Genomic DNA, 20,713 nt, shown 5'->3' with positions numbered 1-20,713 from the left:
TTTTATAGTTGTTATTGTCACAACCCAATGTACCTAAGACATGCCCACTCTCTGTCCTTTCCATAGTTTGCATAATTTCCCTTGTTAGAAGTCTTCTTTTGCAAATGACTCTGTTTTACTTACTTAGTACAACATCCAAGCCAAATGAGGGTTGGGAGTGTAACAGTATAATCACTTAGTTAAGTCACTTGTCCTTTCCATTAGTATTTATAGAGTTTAGATTTGTGTCCTGCTAACAAGCCCAAAGTCCAAATATATTTTTAAGCTCTGGTATGGATTTGATCCATTTTCTCAGGTTGGCTTTTTATTTCTTTGTCTTGTCTTCTAGGCTGATTAGTAATTCCCTTGATATAGTTTTATCTGCAAGAATTCCTTCAAGTCTGTAGTCTGCTGATGGCAAGCATCTCCGTTCACAATGGATATCACAGATTCCCTTTTCATTCTTCCCTGATATTATATATCTTTGATCATTTCAAATGGAATTTATTAAAGAGCAGTTAAATATTTGGGCTCAAATTGTCATTAAAAATAACTCAATAATATTTACTAAGACTAACTGAGATGAAACCATCTAAATTCTAGGTTACAATTCTCCCAGTGATTTCATGAATCCTTACACTGAGCGCCTAACTGTGAGTCTTCATGGTTAACTAAAGTCAGTATAGAAGTTGATAGTGCTTTCATTGTATATAAGAAAAAAACCCTTTAAAAAATTAGTATAGTAATAGGTATTTTAGCTTTATTTGTATAACTATCTTGAAGTAGTTATATTAATTTCATAGATGTTTTAAGCCTGGAACGTAGCATAAAGAGAATGACAATGAGAAGAGAGTCTCATCAATAATAATTCTGAGATTTCAACATGTAACCTGCAGAACATTTTACAAACTCTGGAGGTTCAGAGAATACTTTAATGAACAAGAACGCTGTAACAAACATTATTAAGTGGTTTTTAAAGTAACACATTTAAAAATTAATTCTCACCTCTTTTGAAAAGCTTTTCATTTTCATCTACATAATTTATTATTTCTGGCATTAAGTTTAATGACTCCTTCAGTTCTGGGAGTGATGGAATATCAATTTCTTGTCTGAGACTTGTAGATATTAAGAATTCATCCTCAATAGGACAAATTGATGGCTGAAATAATATATAGTTACAAGAAGTTTTTAGGGAGGTTTTCCAAATAAATATTTTTGAATTCATAAATGAATATATTTGCTTAAATGGTATACTAAATTTTAAACTAAACTCATACTCAAAATTTCTAATTCTATACATACTTTTGGGAAACAGAAGTGTAGCAGCCTTTCAAATATATATTCTATTACAAGCAATGTTCTCTCTGAGTAATGTCTTCCATGGTCACTCATTACATTAATGATGTACAATATCCCTAGTTGCAGAAATATCTTCCTTTCGGCTAATAGCAAACTTTAAAAATTGTAAATTAAAAATAATCACTGTAGCACAGGAGAGATGGTAATAAGGGAGAAGTGAAAAGAGATTATGCAATAGAATGGATCTTTACTGCACTTGATGGAATATTTCTCTTTTATTCCTACAGAACTAGATTCCTCAACAAGTGAGACTGACTACCTGCACAACTCTCAGAGTTAAAAGGGGAGGGGCAAAGGAAATGGAGAAAAGGGGCCAATAGGTGAATTAATATTCCTACCACCATGTTAAATTTTTAATTGTAAGGAAATCCTTTAAGTGCCTTAAGTCCACTATACGTATGTCCTTTGAATATATTAAGAAAAACCCCAAATATAAAAACATTTTTAGTTGTCTTCGAAAAAAACATTTAAGTAAATTTGTGAATGCATCTAATATATACGGGCCTAGATTTTTGAGCTTGTTAAACTGCAAAAAGTTATGTGCATTCTCAACTGCTAGAATTCTTTACATATTAACATCATAACAATTTTGTGTGCTATTAGAACTGTATGCTCAAACTTCTTTGAGAATTTTGACGTTTGATATGCAAGGATGCTATTTTCCTTATTAAACACAGGCAGCACCTAAAATTCAGTCTTGGACTATTTATATTCTTACTATTTCAATAAGGTATCTTCTGTTATAGCTCAAGTATTATCTGTTTTGTGCACAGCTCACATACAAACATTTCTAACTCCAGTCTTCAATTTTTAAAGTAGACATGACTACTTAATTCACTACACCTTGTATATTGATTAGGATTATTGGGAGAGGTTTTAAAATTCCCTGTATCTGGGCTGCACATCTGGCCAATTAAATCATAATATATCTGGATAGGACCCAAGCTTCAACATTTTTTTATTTTTTATTTTTATTTTATTATTATTTTTTTTTCCTTTTTGTCTTTTTTCGTGACCGGCAACGGATCGCAACCCTCAGTGTCGCACCCGTACCGGACCGGGACCGGGACCGGCAACGGGATCGCAACCCTCGGTGTTGCGCCCACACCTCGCTCAGCCAGTGAGCGGCCAGTCTGTATGTGGGATCCGAACCCTTGGCGGGAGCACCACCGCACTCCCAAGCGGCGCACTGTAGCAGTGCGCCACCGGGCCGGCCCAACATTTTTTTATTTTTATATATACTTTTATTTTATGTAGGAATCAGACTTCCCAGTTTCAGTATATATTTTTTAAACTCCCCAGGTAATTCTAATGTGCAGCCAATGCTGAGAATCACTACTTAGAAGTAAATTTGACTCCTTAATTGATATACATTCAACCTATTATCAAATCTTTTAAATCTGACAATTGTAGACAATGTGTATTATTAAAATTTATAGAGGTATGCTTTATTACTTTTATAAAAATATTATTGAAAGCAAATGTTACAACTTCATGTAAACCTACTGTATCTTCTAGTTTCTCCTGACAAAAGTTCTCTTTATCCATATAAGAATCTTTCACAAAAACTTCCAAATCTCCTTGAAAAGAGTAACTTTCCCTTAAAAACAAAACAACATTAATTAGTATTTACTAAAAGCAAATTACATACTAAATGTAGCCAGCCAAAACACATAACGATTAAAACTAAGTTGAGGTAAAGCAATAGCAAAATATTATTATTGATAACATCTAAACCTGTGATCAGACAAAGAATATTTTCTCCTCTTGAAAAAACTTACAGCATTGGACAATTACGTACCTGAAAAATTTAGCTTCTGTGAAGTTCTGAGCTTTGAAATCTAAAAGGGGGTCCTTTACCAAAAATGGTTTTAGTTTACTCAAGAGAGTTTGCAAAGTTGGTAGCTGACTTTTATAGGCCATCGAATTATCTACAAAAATTATTTCTTCCTCATCAATAGACAAATCTGAAAATAAGAAATATAAAGGAGTAAGAAAAAATCTGAAGGTTATACAAATGAGTCTGGATAGTTACTATAATCAGGCATTAGACACAGTTGGGTTTTTCAAACACATCTTTAATTCTTTAGTTCTTCATTATACTATGCATACAAAGTATGTAGCATAGCACTGGAACATAGGCAAATGCTCAATAAATTTTAATATTGCTTAATACACTGAGGAATAGCCCAATATCCTAAAAGAGTTGCAGTGGACATACTCTACCAACAAAGATCAGTTTTACCAATGGAGGAAAATATCCTGTGGTCTTATTCAAAATACAGCAGTAGCCTAGGCAAAATTGTAAAGGAATAAAAGCATTTGACTTTTGCAACCCTGGTCTTCTCTTCTCTGTATCATTTTACCTCTTAAGGTCTCTAGTTCATCCCCTAAGACTCAGACATGAAGGAAATAGAAGTGGTCTACAGAGCCTATGAATGAGACTCTGATTCTATCATTCTAAAATTATTCATATATGGCTGCTTTAAAATTAATTATAATGAAAGCTATATAGCAACGTATCTACTTGGGAGGTGTAATAGACCTTACATATTAAGAGACACTACTGCTAACAGATAACTTTGCTGGAATAAATTTCTCCTCTCTATCCCCACCCTCCCATGTGTGGATTACATTTAGAATCTTGGCTAACTGTATGAGAGCTTTAACAGTTTCTGAGCCAGGACTGGGAACATAAAACCTGCCTCTATTCTTCAATATATTCCTGAGTGGAAAGAAAAAAAGCAAAATGTAAGCTCAGATGAAGAACTACTCAGAAAGCCTAGCTTTCCAAAGTGAAAGCCACCTTGATGAAGGAGCAATGGTCTGTTGCTCTGGGTAGTAACTTTTCAGTTAAGTGATGGTAGATTGGCATGAGAGAGAAACAGTATGGAGTTTTCAAGTAGTGATGTCTCCCTTCACTATCTAATTGATATGCATACGCCTAATAAATATGTGGTATAAAGCAGGAAGCCAGGAAACATCCCTTTGCCTGGTGCTAACTGGAAATGCCAAGAGAATGTGTGATATAAACTAGTCTCCTAAGAGATTGGTTATCTGAACCTGTTAAGTTCCTGATGATCTCATGGCCAAAAACTTCCCATGAGACACCAAAGAAAGCTAGTCAACCAATTCCTTGTCTAAGGAGTGTGTATATGAGAAAGTTAAAATTGGTTTGTTCATATAATCCATTCTGTAAGTATTAATGAAGTCATATTAATAGTAAAAACCCAAATGGCTTTAGTTTATATCCCCATATCCACCTTCCATGTCCAAACACAGATTGTCCAGCCATGTTCCCTACCTAAAGCCTCATTCTGATATTTCTGAGAGTACATGGGGACATTTCACATCAGTTGAGATCTTGTTTTCCAACTACTCTTTTTTGAAGGAACCACTTGAGGGCAGCATCACACAACAACCAGTGTTCTTTGTATTTATACGAAAGTTTTGCCAATGGTGCTACTTCCTCATATTCTTACGGCTATACGGCATTCCTGGAATTCCTTCTTTATTACAACTACTATGTGCATTACTCTGTGCTTTCCTCTATTGTAGAGGAGCATTAAATTGTCACCAGGAAACAAAATTTTGGCTAGTTATCTATGAAAAAAGCAGAAAAAAAGAGGTATACTGATAGGAAAAAATATTTATTTGCAGAAGATAGTTTTGTATATCTATCTAGAAAACCCAAGATAACTGAATGAAAATAAAGGAGTTCACTAAGGTGCCTAATAATTATAAAAATTAATCGTTTATAACATATAGAAACCAAGTCATAAAAATTAATAGAAAAAACATTCATAATGGTCACCAATATATGAAATATCAAGAAATAAACATAACAAAAATGTTCAGAAGTTATATGGAGGAAACTATAAAACTTTACTGAGGACCATTTAAAAAGAGCAATTTGAAGAAAAGGCAAGATAAACCATTTTCCTGGCTAGCAAGACTAACTACGGTAAAAGAATAAGGATCCCAATACCATTTCAATTTCTCAAGAAGTCTGTTTTGAAACTTGGAAAATTGATTACAAAGTAAATCTGGAAGAATAAAGATATAAGAGTAGAAAAAATAACAAAAAAGAGGATACTGTTAATACATGTTACAGTTAAATATTAAATAGTTAAAACCATGATACTGACACAATAATAAGCAAAACAATAGAACATAATAGAAAATCCAGAAACAAACTCTAATGTGGATAAGAACTTAGTATATGATGTAAGTGGCATTGCTAATCAGTGGTAAGAAAAAGGATTTTTCTATAAATGATATTGAGACAACTGCAAAAACATTAGTAAAAAAATATTTTTTATTCCTACTTTTAAACATATACCAAAATCTGAACTAAAGCCTTACAAAACCTTAAAGAAAATACAAATAAACATTTATCTAATTAAGGAATAATTATCTAAGTATAAAAGCAATGAAAGAAACCATGAAGGAAAATACAGACAGAACCAGTTAGGTTCAAATTAAATACATTTGGAGTTATTGATACCACTACATATAAAGATAAAATATATGAATAGAAAAACAGACAAAAGAGAAAGAATCATGTCAGAAAAGAAAAAGATGCAGATAGCCAATAAAGACCGGTAATTTTAAAAATGCATGTAAATATATAATTTTTTGCCCATTATATTGGTTTAACTGTATTACCACAATAACAGCAGTAATATACCCAATGATGATAAGGTGGCATGAACAGGGTATTTGCATACCATGCTAAAAAAATACTTATACCAAACAATTCAATTTTCAGGAATTCATTCTAAAGAAATAATTCAAAATGAGAACATACAGTTATGATCATATTTGAAATTAAAAATATTTGTGCTCTCAAATTGGGAAGTATGTGATACATACACAAGATTAAAAACTGCAGTCATTACAAGCCATGCTTTTGAAGAAATCTTAAGCACATGGTGAAATGTTCTCAAGATAACGTTAACATTTAAAAATAATATAATTCATATGCAGTATGATCAAAATAGTAAAATAGTTCATCTTTGGATTACATGATCATTAGGTTTTAGTAAAGGAGCATTCTATATATTTAAGATGTAGATATCTTAGCATACATAGAAAAATGTTGATAAAATTCAATCCTCATTCATGATTAAAAGCTGTTAGCAGACTAGGAACATAAGAAATCCTCCTCACCTAATAAAGGAAAAGCTGCTAACATTTCACCATTGAAATGGTGCATTCTTAACACCTCACTATTGAAATGTTAGAAGGATTTCCTTTATTCTAAGGAAAAAGACAAGGACTATCACTGCTTCTATTGAACAATGTACTGAAGGTCCTAATCAGCACAGTAAGACAAAAAAAAAAGATATAAATATTGCAAAGTAAAAAACAAGATGACCATTATTCACAGACAACGTGATTTTTGTACGTTACAATTATTAGAATTAATTACTGGAATCAATAAGAAAGTTTAAGAGCTGGGTGAGTATAACAGCACTATGAAATTAACTGCCTTTGTTAAACATAAGCAATAAACAGAAAACGGTTTAGAAATATAGTGGCAGCTAAAAAAAAGTACTTTATTAAAGTAAAATAAAGTACTAAAATAAAATAATAAATCTTATAAAAGACATGTAACATCTTTATGTAGAAAATTTTTAAATGTTTTAAAAAAAGATGTATAACATCTTTATGAAGAAAAATTTTAAATTTTGTTGAAAGACATTAAAGAAAACCGCAGTAAATGAACAATGGGAGATTCGGGAAGAGTGAACAGGAGAAACCTGAAGGAAAGAATTTATCAAAGAAATAATTCAAGAAAATTTCTCAAAATTGAAGTTCATGAATATATAGATTAGAAGGGTACATAACGTGCCCAGTCTAATGTATGAAATAAGACACACCATTGTGAAATTTCAGAACACTGGGGGGAAAAAATCATTAATGTTTTCAGAATGAAAAGGAGATCATGTAAAAATACTCAGGAATCACTGGAGCCCCTACCAAAGCTCCTGCCCACTACTCCAAAGGGCATGGGGAGGGCCAGTCCCCAAGGAGCGAGAACCCCAGAGCAGGTGCTGGAACTCACAGGCCCAAGCCTCAGTGCCCCAGCTGCACCCATGATGTGGGGCCTGCAGCAGCGCAGCCCAACCTCTGACCCTGCTGACTGCACCTGGCACCGACTTTGTGTTCATTTTTCAAGAAACAATACAAATTGCTGCTTGGATTTTGAAATTTATTGTAACTGTCAGTGTAGGGTCCATGTCCAGTTCCTGTTTCATTTTTAGACCAACTTGGTAAAAATGCTCCTCTTGACACCCTGTACTCTGGGAGCCTCCTCACACGTGAGGTCTGGGAAAAAAATTTTTTTAGGAATCAGAGTGGCACTGGACTTCTCAACAGCAATACCATAAGCTAGAATAAAATGGAGCAATGCCTTTAAAACTCTGAGAAAAAAAATTATTTCCAATCTAAAATTCTAAAACTAGCCAAAATAATTAAATGTGGGGATAGAATGAAGACTTTTTGGACATTGAAGTTTTAAAAAAAATTATCTCCCATGTACCTATTCTCAGGAAGCTACAAGTAGAAGTACTCTACTGAAAGGAGGGCATAAACTGACAGCCACAAGATTGAAGAAACAGGGGAACCAATATAAGAAAGAAGTAAAAACAGTACCCAAGGATGATGGTGATAATGACTGGTTCTATAACGAAAAATCCCAAAGATGAAACTACTCATATACTTGATGTTTGAATATATTAAAAGGAGATTTAGACAACTAAGGGAGGATTTCAGGATCAAGTTCTAGTACTAAATACACAGAAAACTAAGAAAAACAGAAAATAACCATTAACTTTGTGGAATACAAGAAAGAAATCATTGAACACCACAATACTTTTTTCAGCTGTGAATAGTATTTATACAATCATAGTTCTATAAATACTGAATATTTAACCACAGTTATAATATAACTATACTGGGAAAGTGGACAATAGGAAGTGTGGGTGTATGTGGTGTTAAGTATGTAGAAGAGCAAAGACAGGTCCATCTTCATTTTCATGATTAGAAGTCAATAGATAAAGCCAGAAACCAAAACATCAACAAATAGCAGTATAAGCATGTCATACATAAATAAATGGTAAAAGGAGTTGAGTTTTTGGTTTTTTTTTAAATTCTGTTTCAAAGAGTTGAAAGCAACTGCCTCTGGAGAGTAAAAAAATGGGGTGATTGATGAAGCCAGGATTGTTGCTTCTTATTATAAACTTTAATGAACTGACTCTCTAAACTATATGCATGTACAACTTTGTTTTATTTATTTATTTATTTTTTTCAATCTCTTTAGTCTTTATTTTATTTTATTTTATTTTTTTGGTGGCTGGTGGGTATGGGGATCCAAACCCTTGATCTTGGTGTTACCAATACCATTCTCTAACGAAGTAAGCTAACCAGTCAGACTTACACTCCTACCCCCCATGTATTTCATAACATTGTACAACTTTATTTTTTTTTATTTTTTATTTTTTTTGTCTTTTTCGTGACTGGTAAGGGGATGGCAACCCTTGCCCGCACCGCGCTCAGCCAGTGAGCGCACCGGCCATTCCTATATAGGATCCGAACCCGCGGTGGGAGCGACACTGCACTCCCAGCGCTGCACCCTCCCGAGTGCGCCACAGGGCCGGCCTGATTTTTTTAAAAACTAAAAATATAAGTGGTGAACCATCCCTTTACATATACATACATATTATTCTATCCCCGGAAAAAAATTATATACAAAATTAGAAGAACAAATTAAGAGAAAGAAATTATAGAAGAAAATTAGAAACCATAAATTTTTCCCCCAAATCCCAAAATGAGAACTTTCCCAAAACTGCCCCCCTTTTTTTTTTTTTTTTTTTTGTCTTTTTCCGTGTCCGGCAACGGATCGCAACCCTCAGTGCCGCCCCCGTACCGGACCGGGACCGGCAACGGGATCGCAACCCTCGGTGTTGCTCCCACACCTCGCTCAGCCAGTGAGCGGGAACCGGTCTGTATGTGGGATCCGAACCCTCGGGTGGGAGCGCCGCTGCGCTTCCCAAGAGGCGCACTATCCAGTGCGCCACCGGGCCAGCCCCAAAACTGCACCACTTTTTAAGAGTAGATTTGGACTGAAAATTCAAGTCTTCGGACTCCAAATTCAGGCTCTTTTTACTGTATCATGCTCTCAAGTTTACTCCTTAATAAAATCAATTTCTCTCTCTACTCAAACTATAAGAGGGACTTATTTCTCTGTATATCATCACATACTGACATATTTGCCAACACTAAAAATTTTATACACAATTTATGTATTTACCTAAAAATAACAGTAAAAGAATCAAGTTATTGTTCATGTTCAAGCTATCCTATTTATTAAATGATAGTAGTAATTATATAATAGAGGCTTAAGTTCTGTAATTTAAAAAGGGAATAGGCTGTTATACCTACAAGAAAGGCAATTCTCAGCAAGTTTTTACATGGTTGAAAGAATTCAGCACCCTTTAGTAAGATGAGAGATTTGGAATATGATCTGGATAGAATATTCTTTTAATTATTATTGACAGTAAGTTTGCAAAACTGACATAATACTGAAACTATTCCATTTCTACTTTGAACTATGGTTTCACATACACTAGATGAGATTGAAAACCTTCAGCATGTTTTGAAAAATAAAATATACCATCACTTCATAATCTAGTGATTTAATGTTACACTGGACTGCTATGTCATGAGATCTGTACACAGATGCCCATATCTTCAAAGCAATATGTTGTGAGCACACTATGATCAAATCTCTGTAGGTTATTTTGAGTCCCAGCAAACTTAAACTCCAAAAATAAACCAATTTTCAAAAAAGATATTAATATGAATGAGTAAATATTTCCATTATGTGGCAAAGCTTAGAATTATAATTATGCATGTGGATATCTATATAAAACAAAAAACTTAAAAATTCTACCAAACAAAAAAACTCACTGAAATTAAAGTCTGCACATTAGTAAGAAATGTTTTATAATAATTGAAATAACAAATGTTTTACCTTGGTTTTGTGTTTGAAGTGCTGGACATTTTCCTAAACAGTTGACAGGTGTAAAGACTTCACTGTAGTCATTGTGGGTGTATAAGCCGGCTTCCTCTACTTCAGTTTGGGAGTTTGGATTTGAACTTGGAACAATTTCCTCAAATTCACAATTAATCTGGGTCACAGTTCCTGTAACTGTTTTTCTATGACATTATAAAATTGCTGATTTTATGTATGTCTTATTTTTAAACATTTTAATTAGAAAATAGTACATGTTCATTGTGAGAAAATTATCAAATTCCAATGAATGCAGAAAAAAATCATCTATAGTTTGACCACTTGAGATGACTGCAAAAATTATGTAAATTTCACAATTATTTTAGAATATTTTAAAACAAATGTGGGTTCATGTATATAGTAGTATTCAGTTCTTTTCTGCTAAACAATGAAACATAAGCACACCAATCAATGTACATTAATTTCATTTTTGAATGGACGAACAAGATCTCATTGTATCAGTAAATCATAACTTATTCAACCAGTTCCCTAGTGTTGAAAATTTGTTTGTTGTAATTGTTTGCTATCATGAGCAATAATGCAAGGAACATCTTTGTGCACTTGTCTAATAATTTTCTTAAAATACATTTCCTAAAAACAGAAATGATGAGGTTAAAGGTATACAGATTTTTTAGGTTATGCCACACATTGCCAAACTGCCCTTTTTTTGTATATTCAATGTCTGTTCCTCAGTATCATTATCCAGCCTTTTATAATCTGCTCTGCAAACTGGGGCCGATCTCTATGAAGCAACCAATTTCCTTTCCCTCTGGCTTCTGGTTGGGTTCAGCCAATGAGAAGCACTGGCAGGAGATCAAAGGTGGAAGAGAGAAAATTTGGGATATTATTCCTCCCAATCCTTCTTTGCTAGGCTACAGTTTGGAAGTAGCTGCATTCTTCCACCAAAGGTTACATCTCATGTTAGACAGCCCTTCTCCTGTAGCTGTAGTTCTTACTAGGTTGGTAACTGCTCAATCCCCTTGTTCCTTTAAGCTTATGATGGTAACAACTTCCTGCTGTTGCTAGTCCTGGGGACTTTTTTTTGCTCCGTTAACCTTGCCCATATTGGTATCCTAGTATATTTTAGCCCTAATAATTCCCTTGTGCAGACTGAAAAAACCAAAATCAATATAACACCCCAATGTAATTGGAGAAAAAAATGAATACGCCACATCTTAAAATCATTGGTAGAAAAATTTCTAAACTTTCTCCTTTACTCTTTAAGAAAATACAAGATACATGAAGAAATATTTAAACTCTCCCATGTCCATATTATTCATGAAGAGCACTGATTCCTATGTGAATCTTTATAAACTTCTTAATTTAGTGCTTACATAGCTGCTGTCTTTTTAAAAATAAATGTGGCTGACAGAGTCAGCACTTTGTAATAAAACTTAGTTCTACAGTAGTTTTGAGAGCACCCAGTCAATTCTCTTTTCCTAAATACAAATGATCTATAAAGACCAGTGTTTCCCAGCTTTCCTCCTATCTCCCTTTCCAATATTATTCGTTCTTTTTTTACTGGTGCCTCCTCCGTTTCCTATCTAACCTGTAGATAACTGGCGTTTCCCAGGTTTCCAATTTAGATCGTCTTTGCTTTCTTTCCATATCATTCTTTTTGGGTAAATTCACCTACTTCCATTCATTAATTCCCTAACTTAAGCAAAACTATTCACTGAGTGTTTACAATGTGCTAACATTATTCTACATACTGGGAAAAGAGTAGTAAACAAAACAAAGTTCTTTCCCTCATGAAGCTTATCTGCTAAAATGAAGACAGACAAATAAATATATAACATAATGTCAGGTGGTAAAAAGCATACTGAATGAAATAAAACAAGATATTTGGCACTTTAATAAGATCCTCAGGTGATTCATACATACAGTTAAGTCTGAGAGGCATTGATCCATCATCATCAGACTAATAAAGAAAGCGAGGGTCAAAAGTAAAATGACTGGTTAAGTAGTTCGAACTTGACTTTTCCAGTCAAGACTTGAAATCCACATTTTTAAATTCATGGTGCAGAGCTCTTTTCACCACACTTTTCTGCTTTCTCACTGCTCAGTTTACACATGTAACAGATACTTCTTATTTGCCTCATGCCTCATAATAGACCTTATGTTGGTCATCTTATGTTATTTAATTTTTACATTGCTCATTTTTTCTATGTTTATATATTATCTTCCTAATCTGACTTTTAAAATTCCTAGATGATAGAAATGGTATATTTGGCTTCACTGTATCCAGAGTCTAGACACATTTAAATGGCTTTTTGTTTCTTTTAAGCACAACTAAGCAAAATTTAAATTAGTTAAAACTTGAAAATGTGAATAATCACAGAATCCCTCCTGAGTCTGATTAGCACTCTGTTCTTGAAGTGAAGCAACAGAGTAAATTATGTACATTTGCACTGAAATCTCTAATTTTTGTTGACATTAACAATGTAGAACAGGTTAGATGTTCTTCCTCATATTATGCTCTGTGTACCTATTTCTGTCATTGTACTTCATACACTGTATTGTAATTATTTATTTATAAATCTCTATTCCCTGTTTTCTTGCATTCTTTTAGGGTACAGACTATGTCTTTGTTTTTTTATGCTGTATCCAACACACAGGATAGTACCCAATAAATATTTGATGAATGACTAAACTAATAATAAATAACACTTTGACATTTAGGTTAGAAAATAGCCTTAAAGCTGCATTTATACTACAGGAAAAAAGACTGATTTTAATATAAAGGACTTTCTATAGACACTTTGTAAAGAAAGTTTACTTATTGATTAAAAGCATAATAATTTCTTTATTTCTGTGTGTCTTTTGCAACACAAATGCATACAGAACAGTTAAGATATTAGGGAAGGATGAAAAGATAATATAAATCACTTTTATTAGCCTCTCTTTTGTGGTTAAAATTGGGGTTCTTTCTTTAGATAAAAGAAGAAACCCTGTGAGGAGATAAAGGAAGGAATTTTCCCTTTTTAGGTGTCTGGAAAACTTACTGTTCACCTTCTAGATGTAAAAGGTAAATTTGAGGTTAAAGACACATACTTCTCAAGGAAATCCTCCACAAAGAGACTTGCTTTCCATTGATCCAGGACTGAGATATCTGTCATTTCCTGAACTGAAACAGCTGAGGCTAGAAAGGAGAATGGTAAACATTAGCTTCTGGAACTTCTTTTATACTTGGTATAAGGAAGCCAAACATTCACCTTTTATATTATGGTGTTATATTTATTTGTTTACAAATGTATTTTTTTCCAAAGTGATACCTGATTCCAAATATTTAAATAATCATCCTCATTATTACAACCTGTTTCCCTCCCCCGCAAAACTCGACTACAGTCAGAACAATATCACCTGAACATACCATCCTCATTTTTACAGCCTCTCTTTTGCTTATACGGCACTACTATCCCAGAAAGTCCTGTTCAACAGCTCATGCGATATACCTCATAAAGCCTTCATTAACCATTCCAGCTCACTCGGATATATTCCCCTTGAAGGGCTATAATATTGTCAGTATTATTCTGGTACTTAATCATATACAGTCTTATATTTAAAATTTTATGTATCTATAGCTTGTCTCCCAAATTAGATGCTTGGTTCCTTTAAAAGAGGTACCATATACTAGTCATATACTAGTGTCAGAATAAGCAACTGAGTACTCTACGACCAGTATTACTTCTTACTAGTTTTGTTACCTTAAACAAATCACTTAACATCTGAGTCTGTGCCATATTGAAAAAATATAAAAGGTTAGTGGTTAAGAGTACAGGTTCTGGAATCACTCTGCCTAGATTTTAATCCTTGTACTGCTACTTATTAACTATATGAGCATGGGTAAATCTCTTTCCCTCCTTGTACCTCAGTTTTCTTATGTACAAATTAGGAATAATAATAGTCTTTTCATAGTGTTATTATAAAGATTAAATGTGATGAGACATGCAAATTGCCTAGAATGGTGTCTGAGATACTGTAAATAGTAAATAAATTTTGGTTGTTATTGTTATTATTTTTAAAAAGAAGAAAAGGAGAAAAGAAACAGGAAGAAATGATAAACTTGTTTTTTCCCTTCTGTACTTTTAGAGCAGTAGTTTGATAATATCTTATATAATAAAGACAATATGTTTATCTTATATCTAAACTGATTGAGATCTTAAATCCATTTACTCTTCCACTTTTACAATATTCATCATCCTCCTTCATGTCATCACTTCTGTTCTCAATATAGTTTAGGTTCCATGGCCAATCCCATAACCACTGCCTTACAAGGACTTTTTTTGTCTTTTTTCGTGACCAGCAACAGGATCGCAACCCTCGGTGTCGCGCCCGCACCGCACTCAACCAGTGAGCGGACCGGTCTCCACATGGGATTGTCATCACTTCTGTTCTCAATATAGTTTAGGTTCCATGGCCAATCCCATAACCACTGCCTTACAAGGACTTTTGTTGTCTTTTTTCGTGACCAGCAACAGGATCGCAACCCTCGGTGTCGCGCCCGCACCGCACTCAACCAGTGAGCGGACCGGTCTCCACATGGGATCCGAACCCTCAGCGGGAGTGCCGCACTCTACCGAGTGCGCCACTGGGCCGGCCCCTTACAAGGACTTTTGATTCCCTTGCCTCTCTTTTCCTATTTAGTATAAGAATAGTATAAGAAAACCTCTACTCTCCACTTTTTATGTATGCACAGTAGAACAGCTGAAAATTATAGGGGAAAAAAATCACACAGCCTTGCTGAATAAACTCATTTAAAATTATGACCATAAATTTCAAATGGCCATCAAACATTCACAAGTGATAACAGTACTCCTCTTAATAAAACTGGGTTTCTCACTCTTTAAAAAATACATTCCACTCTATCAAATCTTCAATGCTCATCCATTTGTCCAAATTCGGTCTATAACTTTATCTTTACATAGAAAATTGATATAAATAGAAAAGAACTACATCATCTTCCATCACCAGTTTTACCAACCTATTGGCATAGGTGCCTATAAACCCTGTCTTTCCATCTATACAAGGGAAGAACTATTTTGGCTCCTATTGAATATCAACTTTTCTTTTTTTTTTTTTTTCCTGACTGGTAAGGGGATTGCAACCCTCTCTGCACCACGCTCAGCCAGTGAGCACACTGGCCATCCCTATATAGGATCCGAACCTGCAGCCTCAGCGCTACCAGCGCCACACTCTCCCAAGTGAGCCACGGGGCTGGCCCTGAATATCAACTTTTCTAATTGTACTCTTGATTCTATCCTCTTTTACACCAAAGTTATCCTTTTTCTTTCCTGCATCATCATATTCTCTTTTTACCAAGATCATTTCCATTGGCAAACAAACATTTTAGTCTCTTCATTACACACACACAAAAAAGGTACATCTAAAAAAAACAAAAACAAAAACAAAACTCTTTACCCCACTTCTCCCTGCAACTATTGCCTCATTTTTTATTTTCCTTCATAGCAAAATTTCTCAAGAGTTGTCCAAATTGACTATCTCATGTCCCCATTTCCCATTCTCTTCTCAACATACTCCAGTCATATTCCAATCAACCCCAATCATACATTCCAATCATATTTATAAGTAATATTCCAGTGAAACCACTCTTATCAAGCTTATCAATGACCTATATTTAGTCAAGCTAATGGCTCTCTCACTATTCTCATCTTACTTTACCTTTTAACAGGAGCCAATGCATTTGATTATTTCTTCTTTCTTGAAGCACTTTCTTCTTTAGAATTCTACAACAACATACTCACCTGATTTTCCTATCATGATTCTTAGCTTTTTACTCCTTTATCAGACTTTTAACTGTTGGAGTGTTCCAGGGATCTATCCTAGGTTCTCTGCTCTATCTATACACATGCTCTCAGTAACTTCATTCAGCTTCATGAGTTTACACACAGTCTACATATTGATGAATCCAATCTGAAAATCCAGCGTGTGAAGTAGACACTGTGAACTGTTTACTAACTTGTCTGAGTATGGTGAGACAAGACACCCACACACAAGGTACATGAAGTGGATTTACTACTTACAGATAGACAACAAGGGACAACAGAAGCCTAGCATCATTGTGAGCGAGTTCCCTAAGGCTCAGGAAAGCTGCTAGGGACAGATAGAGTCTTGTCTGTATGTGCCCCACTTGCACAGCAGCTGAGGGACCCCAGAAAGTAGCCTGCCCCCAGACTTTATACCCCATGGTCACAGGAATCGCTAGGCTAAAGCATTGAGGGACATACTGTTTCTAGGGGGGAGACTGGAACATAGCCTGGGCTGTTCCAGCCAATTCTCCACTTTTCTCACGATGGTGCATTCCCAGAACATTCTACAGTTATTTTGAGAACTACAAGTGAGAAAGGGGGGAGAACTGGAACAGTTCAAGGCCATCTTGAGAACTGTCCTGCATAGCTGTGCTCAAGATTAATATAACCAATTGCCTCCTTAATGTCTCCATTTAGATACCTAATAATCTGGCCAAAGTAGAGCTATTGACTCTGGCCATAAATTGGCTTTTATCAAGCCGATTTTCCTATCTTAGAAAATGACGCTGTCATCCACCCAGTTGCTCAGGTCAAAAACCTAGAAGAAATTCTTTATTGTTTTATTTTTTTTAACCCCTTCATTATTGGCTGGACTTCTAATTTCAGTTTTAACCACTTCTCACATTTCCATTACTATTAGCCACCATCATCTTTTATCTAGAGTCTAGATTCATCTAGTAGTCTAGATTCTGGACTACTACAATAGCTTCCTGATTGATTTCTCTGCCTCTACTCTAGAGTCTCAATTCCTACCCTTTCCATCCTCCAGACAACCAGATGACCTTTGTAAAGCACAAATCAGGTTACATTGCTCCCTTTCTTAAAGCTGTGCAGTTATTTCTCACATCAGTAATTGTCTTAGTTGGTTTTGGCTGCTATAACAAAAATACCATAGACTGAGTGGCTCAAACAATAAACATTTATTCCTCACAGCTCTGGAGGCTGGGAAGTCCAAGGTCAAAGTGCAGGCAGAATCCATCTCTGGTGAAGGCCCACTTCTGGGTTCACAGACACCATCTTCTCACTGTGTCCTCACATGGCAGAAAGGGGTCTCTTTTATAAGTGTACTAATCCCAGGCCGGCCCGGTGGCGCACTGCTATAGTGCGCCGCTTGGGAAGCGCGGTGGCGCTCCCGCCGAGGGTTCGGATCCCACATACAGACCGGCCGCTCACTGGCTGAGCGAGGGGCAGGAGCAACACCGAGGGTTGCGATCCCGTGGCCGGTCCCGGTCCGGTACGGGCGCGACACTGAGGGTTGCGATCCGTTGCCGGTCACGAAAAGAAGACAAAAAGGGAAAAAAATAAAAAAATAAGTGTACTAATCCCATTCATGAGGGCTCCATTTTCATGACCTAATCACCTCCCAAAGGCCCCACTTCCAAACATTGGGAATTAGGTTTCAACACACGAATTTTGGGGGGACATAAACATCCAGTCTATTGCAGCCATAATATAAATTAATAAGTAAATAAACTCCATCTTATGGCCTACAAAGCCTTATATCATTCAAAAACTGTCTGCTTCTCAGATCACCCCTTTTCCATTTTCCAGTCACAATTGCCTAATTTTCTGGTCCTTACTCATAAGTTCATTCTTCAGTTAGGAACTTTGCATTTGCTTGAGAGGCTTTTTCCCTATATCTTTTTTTTTTTTTTCCTTTTTGTCTTTTTTCGTGACTGGTAACGGGATCACAACCCTCGGTGTCGCACCCGTACCGCGACCAGCAAGGGGATCGCAACCCTCGGTGTCGCACCCGCACCGCGCTCAACCAGTGAGCGGACCGGTCTCTATATGGGATCCGAACCCTTGGCGGGAGTGCTGCACTCTACCGAGTGCGCCACCGGGCCGGCCCCCCTATATCTTTTCATGATTGTTGCCTTCTCATCATTCAGGTCTCAACTCAAATGTCCACCTCATCTCAGAGGTCCTTCCCAAACCACGTTAGGAAATAGTACTCCCTGCTCCTGAAATTTGATATCACATTATATTATTGTGTCTTCTCTATACATTTATCAATACCAGACATTAGTTTATATATTTAACGGTTTTATTGCTGCGTCCTCCTTACCAATCTGAAAAGTCATTAAGGGCAGGGAGTATTTCTATGTCTTATTAGTAACTGTGTCCTCAGTACCTATAATAGAGTCTAATAAGTAATATATTCTAAATTAGTGTTGCTAACTGACATGACTCCTCTAAGAAGGCTATATCTTCCCTAGTCCATGACTTGATAAAAGCAAAAAAGTGGTATTTTATACATATATTTAAAAATAATTTTAAATTCAGTTATCATTACAACTTAAAGTAGCTCTCATATGGTCAAGAATAACCCTATTATAAAAAGACAAATAATCACAGTGTTAAAATATTTTGAGACTTCATCATCTACATATCTTTTATTTGTTTTATTCATATATAGTATAAGCTTTCCACTTCCTTACCTAGTCATCTAAATTCCATAATAAAAATATTAATTAGTAAACTTCTTGAAATTCTTATATGAATAAATGCCATGAGTTTTTATTTGGTGAATAAAGCACTGCATTTTAAAAATAATTTATTGTGATAAATTCTGAAATAATTTTTAAAACATATTTTTGAGAAATAAAAACAAAACATACCTCTTGTCCATGGCCTCCTAAATGTATCATCAATAACTCCTGCATGAGAATTTTCATCTTGATATAAACATGAAGGGATTCGAAGCAATAAAGCATCTCTGCAAAACTTCTTTCTAACTACATTCTGTGTAAGAAAAATAAGATTACAAAACCTCTGGCATATTTTATTTATCTATCAATATTCAAAATGTTAAATTTCTCTGTTACTTGAAACATATTATTTTTCTTTAAATAATGTACATTGCAAAATACCAAATAAAACAGAATCACATACTTGAGAAAGTCAAGGTATCTAATAATATCAGTAATAGTTTGGTGTATTCTTCCCACATATTTTTTTTCTAGTTTAGGCTAAAATATGTGTGTGTGTATTTGACAAAAAATGTCTCACATCATTTTTTATCATTTATCAATGATAAAAATCAAGCTTTTTCTTCCACTAAACAGTACTCACATAAGGAGGCTATCTTAACTTTTCTTTCTACATCTTTGCATTATTTCACCTGTTACAACTAGCAAATATGTTTCTAATTTAAAAATATATATCTAATAAAATTGTTTTTTAAAGGAATGTTAAAGCAGTTAAGTAAACTTGTAAATCAAAGTTCTCTCTAATTTGGCCCTCCCTTTACTTTCCAACTTTATCTCCCATTATTCAGTTCTCTTGAAATAGACTAGTCTCTTCACTACCTCCCTTAACATTCAGCAGTCATTCCCTCATGAACACTGTGGTCTACAATATACCTCTAAAAATGCCCTGCTATTCTTCTCTAGCTATCAAAATCCTATATCTTTCAAGGCCCGTCTTAAGCAATATCTCATCTGAGAAGCTTTTCTCCATTGACTCTAACTTCCCACTGAATTGATTATTCAGACAAATGATAGTTTTTTACTTTATTTCCCAAGAGTTTTATATCTGCTGAAGGTGTTATATGCAATAAGAGGTTCTCATTATCCAAGAATAAATGATACAGAGAAAAGATCATTTAAGGTAATTTATATAAAATAAAGACCAGAGGTTCAGAGTAAATAGAAAAATAGCTTGATAGTATGTTATCTAAAAAACTGAAATAAAGTTATGAAAAGTAAGCTTTATATCTAACAAAATTTTGTTTATAATAAAGCTTATAACTATAGTTGCTTTTTGTCATAATTTTCCCACAAATTGTATTATATGATAATAAGCATGATATTCGTTATTACTTCACCTTTGATCATCAAAAAGGTATTTTTAGAAACTATCTGAGAATTTTCCCAAGGCATTTCTGACTCCTTTGATATTGAAACCATTCTTTTCCCCTCATCTGTTAACTGATCTAATTTTGCAAGATCATCATTTGATAATAGCTTTACTTACTGTTTGAGTGGTTCTTCAACACTGTTTCATGAACTTTACAAAGTCCTGCATCCTCTGCAAGATTTGCCATTGATTATTAATATATGAGGGTACTTTAAAAAGTTCATGGAAAAATAGAATTGAAAGATAATATGAATCTTCCCATGAACTTTTTGAAGTACCCTTGTATTTGTATTATATCACAGGCTGTGGTACAACAGGAAAAAACAAAGACACTATGGGCAAAGATGAAAGTATGGGTATCGATTAATTTTTCATGTGGTCAATA

At 34.7% G+C, this 20,713-nt stretch overlaps 1 protein-coding gene across 1 annotated transcript in view; it reads right to left on the bottom strand.

Annotated features, from left to right (window-relative positions):
* LOC103594357 (chromosome unknown open reading frame, human C9orf84) overlaps positions 1–19,140 on the bottom strand; it is a 93,987-nt gene extending 74,847 nt beyond the window's left edge. The window contains exons 1-6 of the mRNA XM_008577567.1: positions 19,089–19,140; positions 13,472–13,559; positions 10,379–10,563; positions 3,140–3,305; positions 2,830–2,938; positions 985–1,138 (exon numbers count right to left, since the gene is read on the bottom strand). Of these exons, the coding sequence (XP_008575789.1) occupies positions 985–1,138; positions 2,830–2,938; positions 3,140–3,305; positions 10,379–10,563; positions 13,472–13,536 (679 nt within the window). The 5' untranslated portion in view covers positions 13,537–13,559; positions 19,089–19,140. The remainder of the gene's footprint in view (positions 1–984; positions 1,139–2,829; positions 2,939–3,139; positions 3,306–10,378; positions 10,564–13,471; positions 13,560–19,088) is intronic.
* Between the last annotated feature and the right edge of the window lie 1,573 nt (positions 19,141–20,713).

This window comes from Galeopterus variegatus, unplaced genomic scaffold (genome assembly GCF_000696425.1).
Source record: "Galeopterus variegatus unplaced genomic scaffold, G_variegatus-3.0.2 Scaffold1541, whole genome shotgun sequence".
NCBI classification, from domain to species: domain Eukaryota; kingdom Metazoa; phylum Chordata; class Mammalia; order Dermoptera; family Cynocephalidae; genus Galeopterus; species Galeopterus variegatus.
The sequence above is the reverse complement of the archived record's forward strand: the minus strand, read 5'-3'. Positions and strand labels throughout refer to the sequence as shown.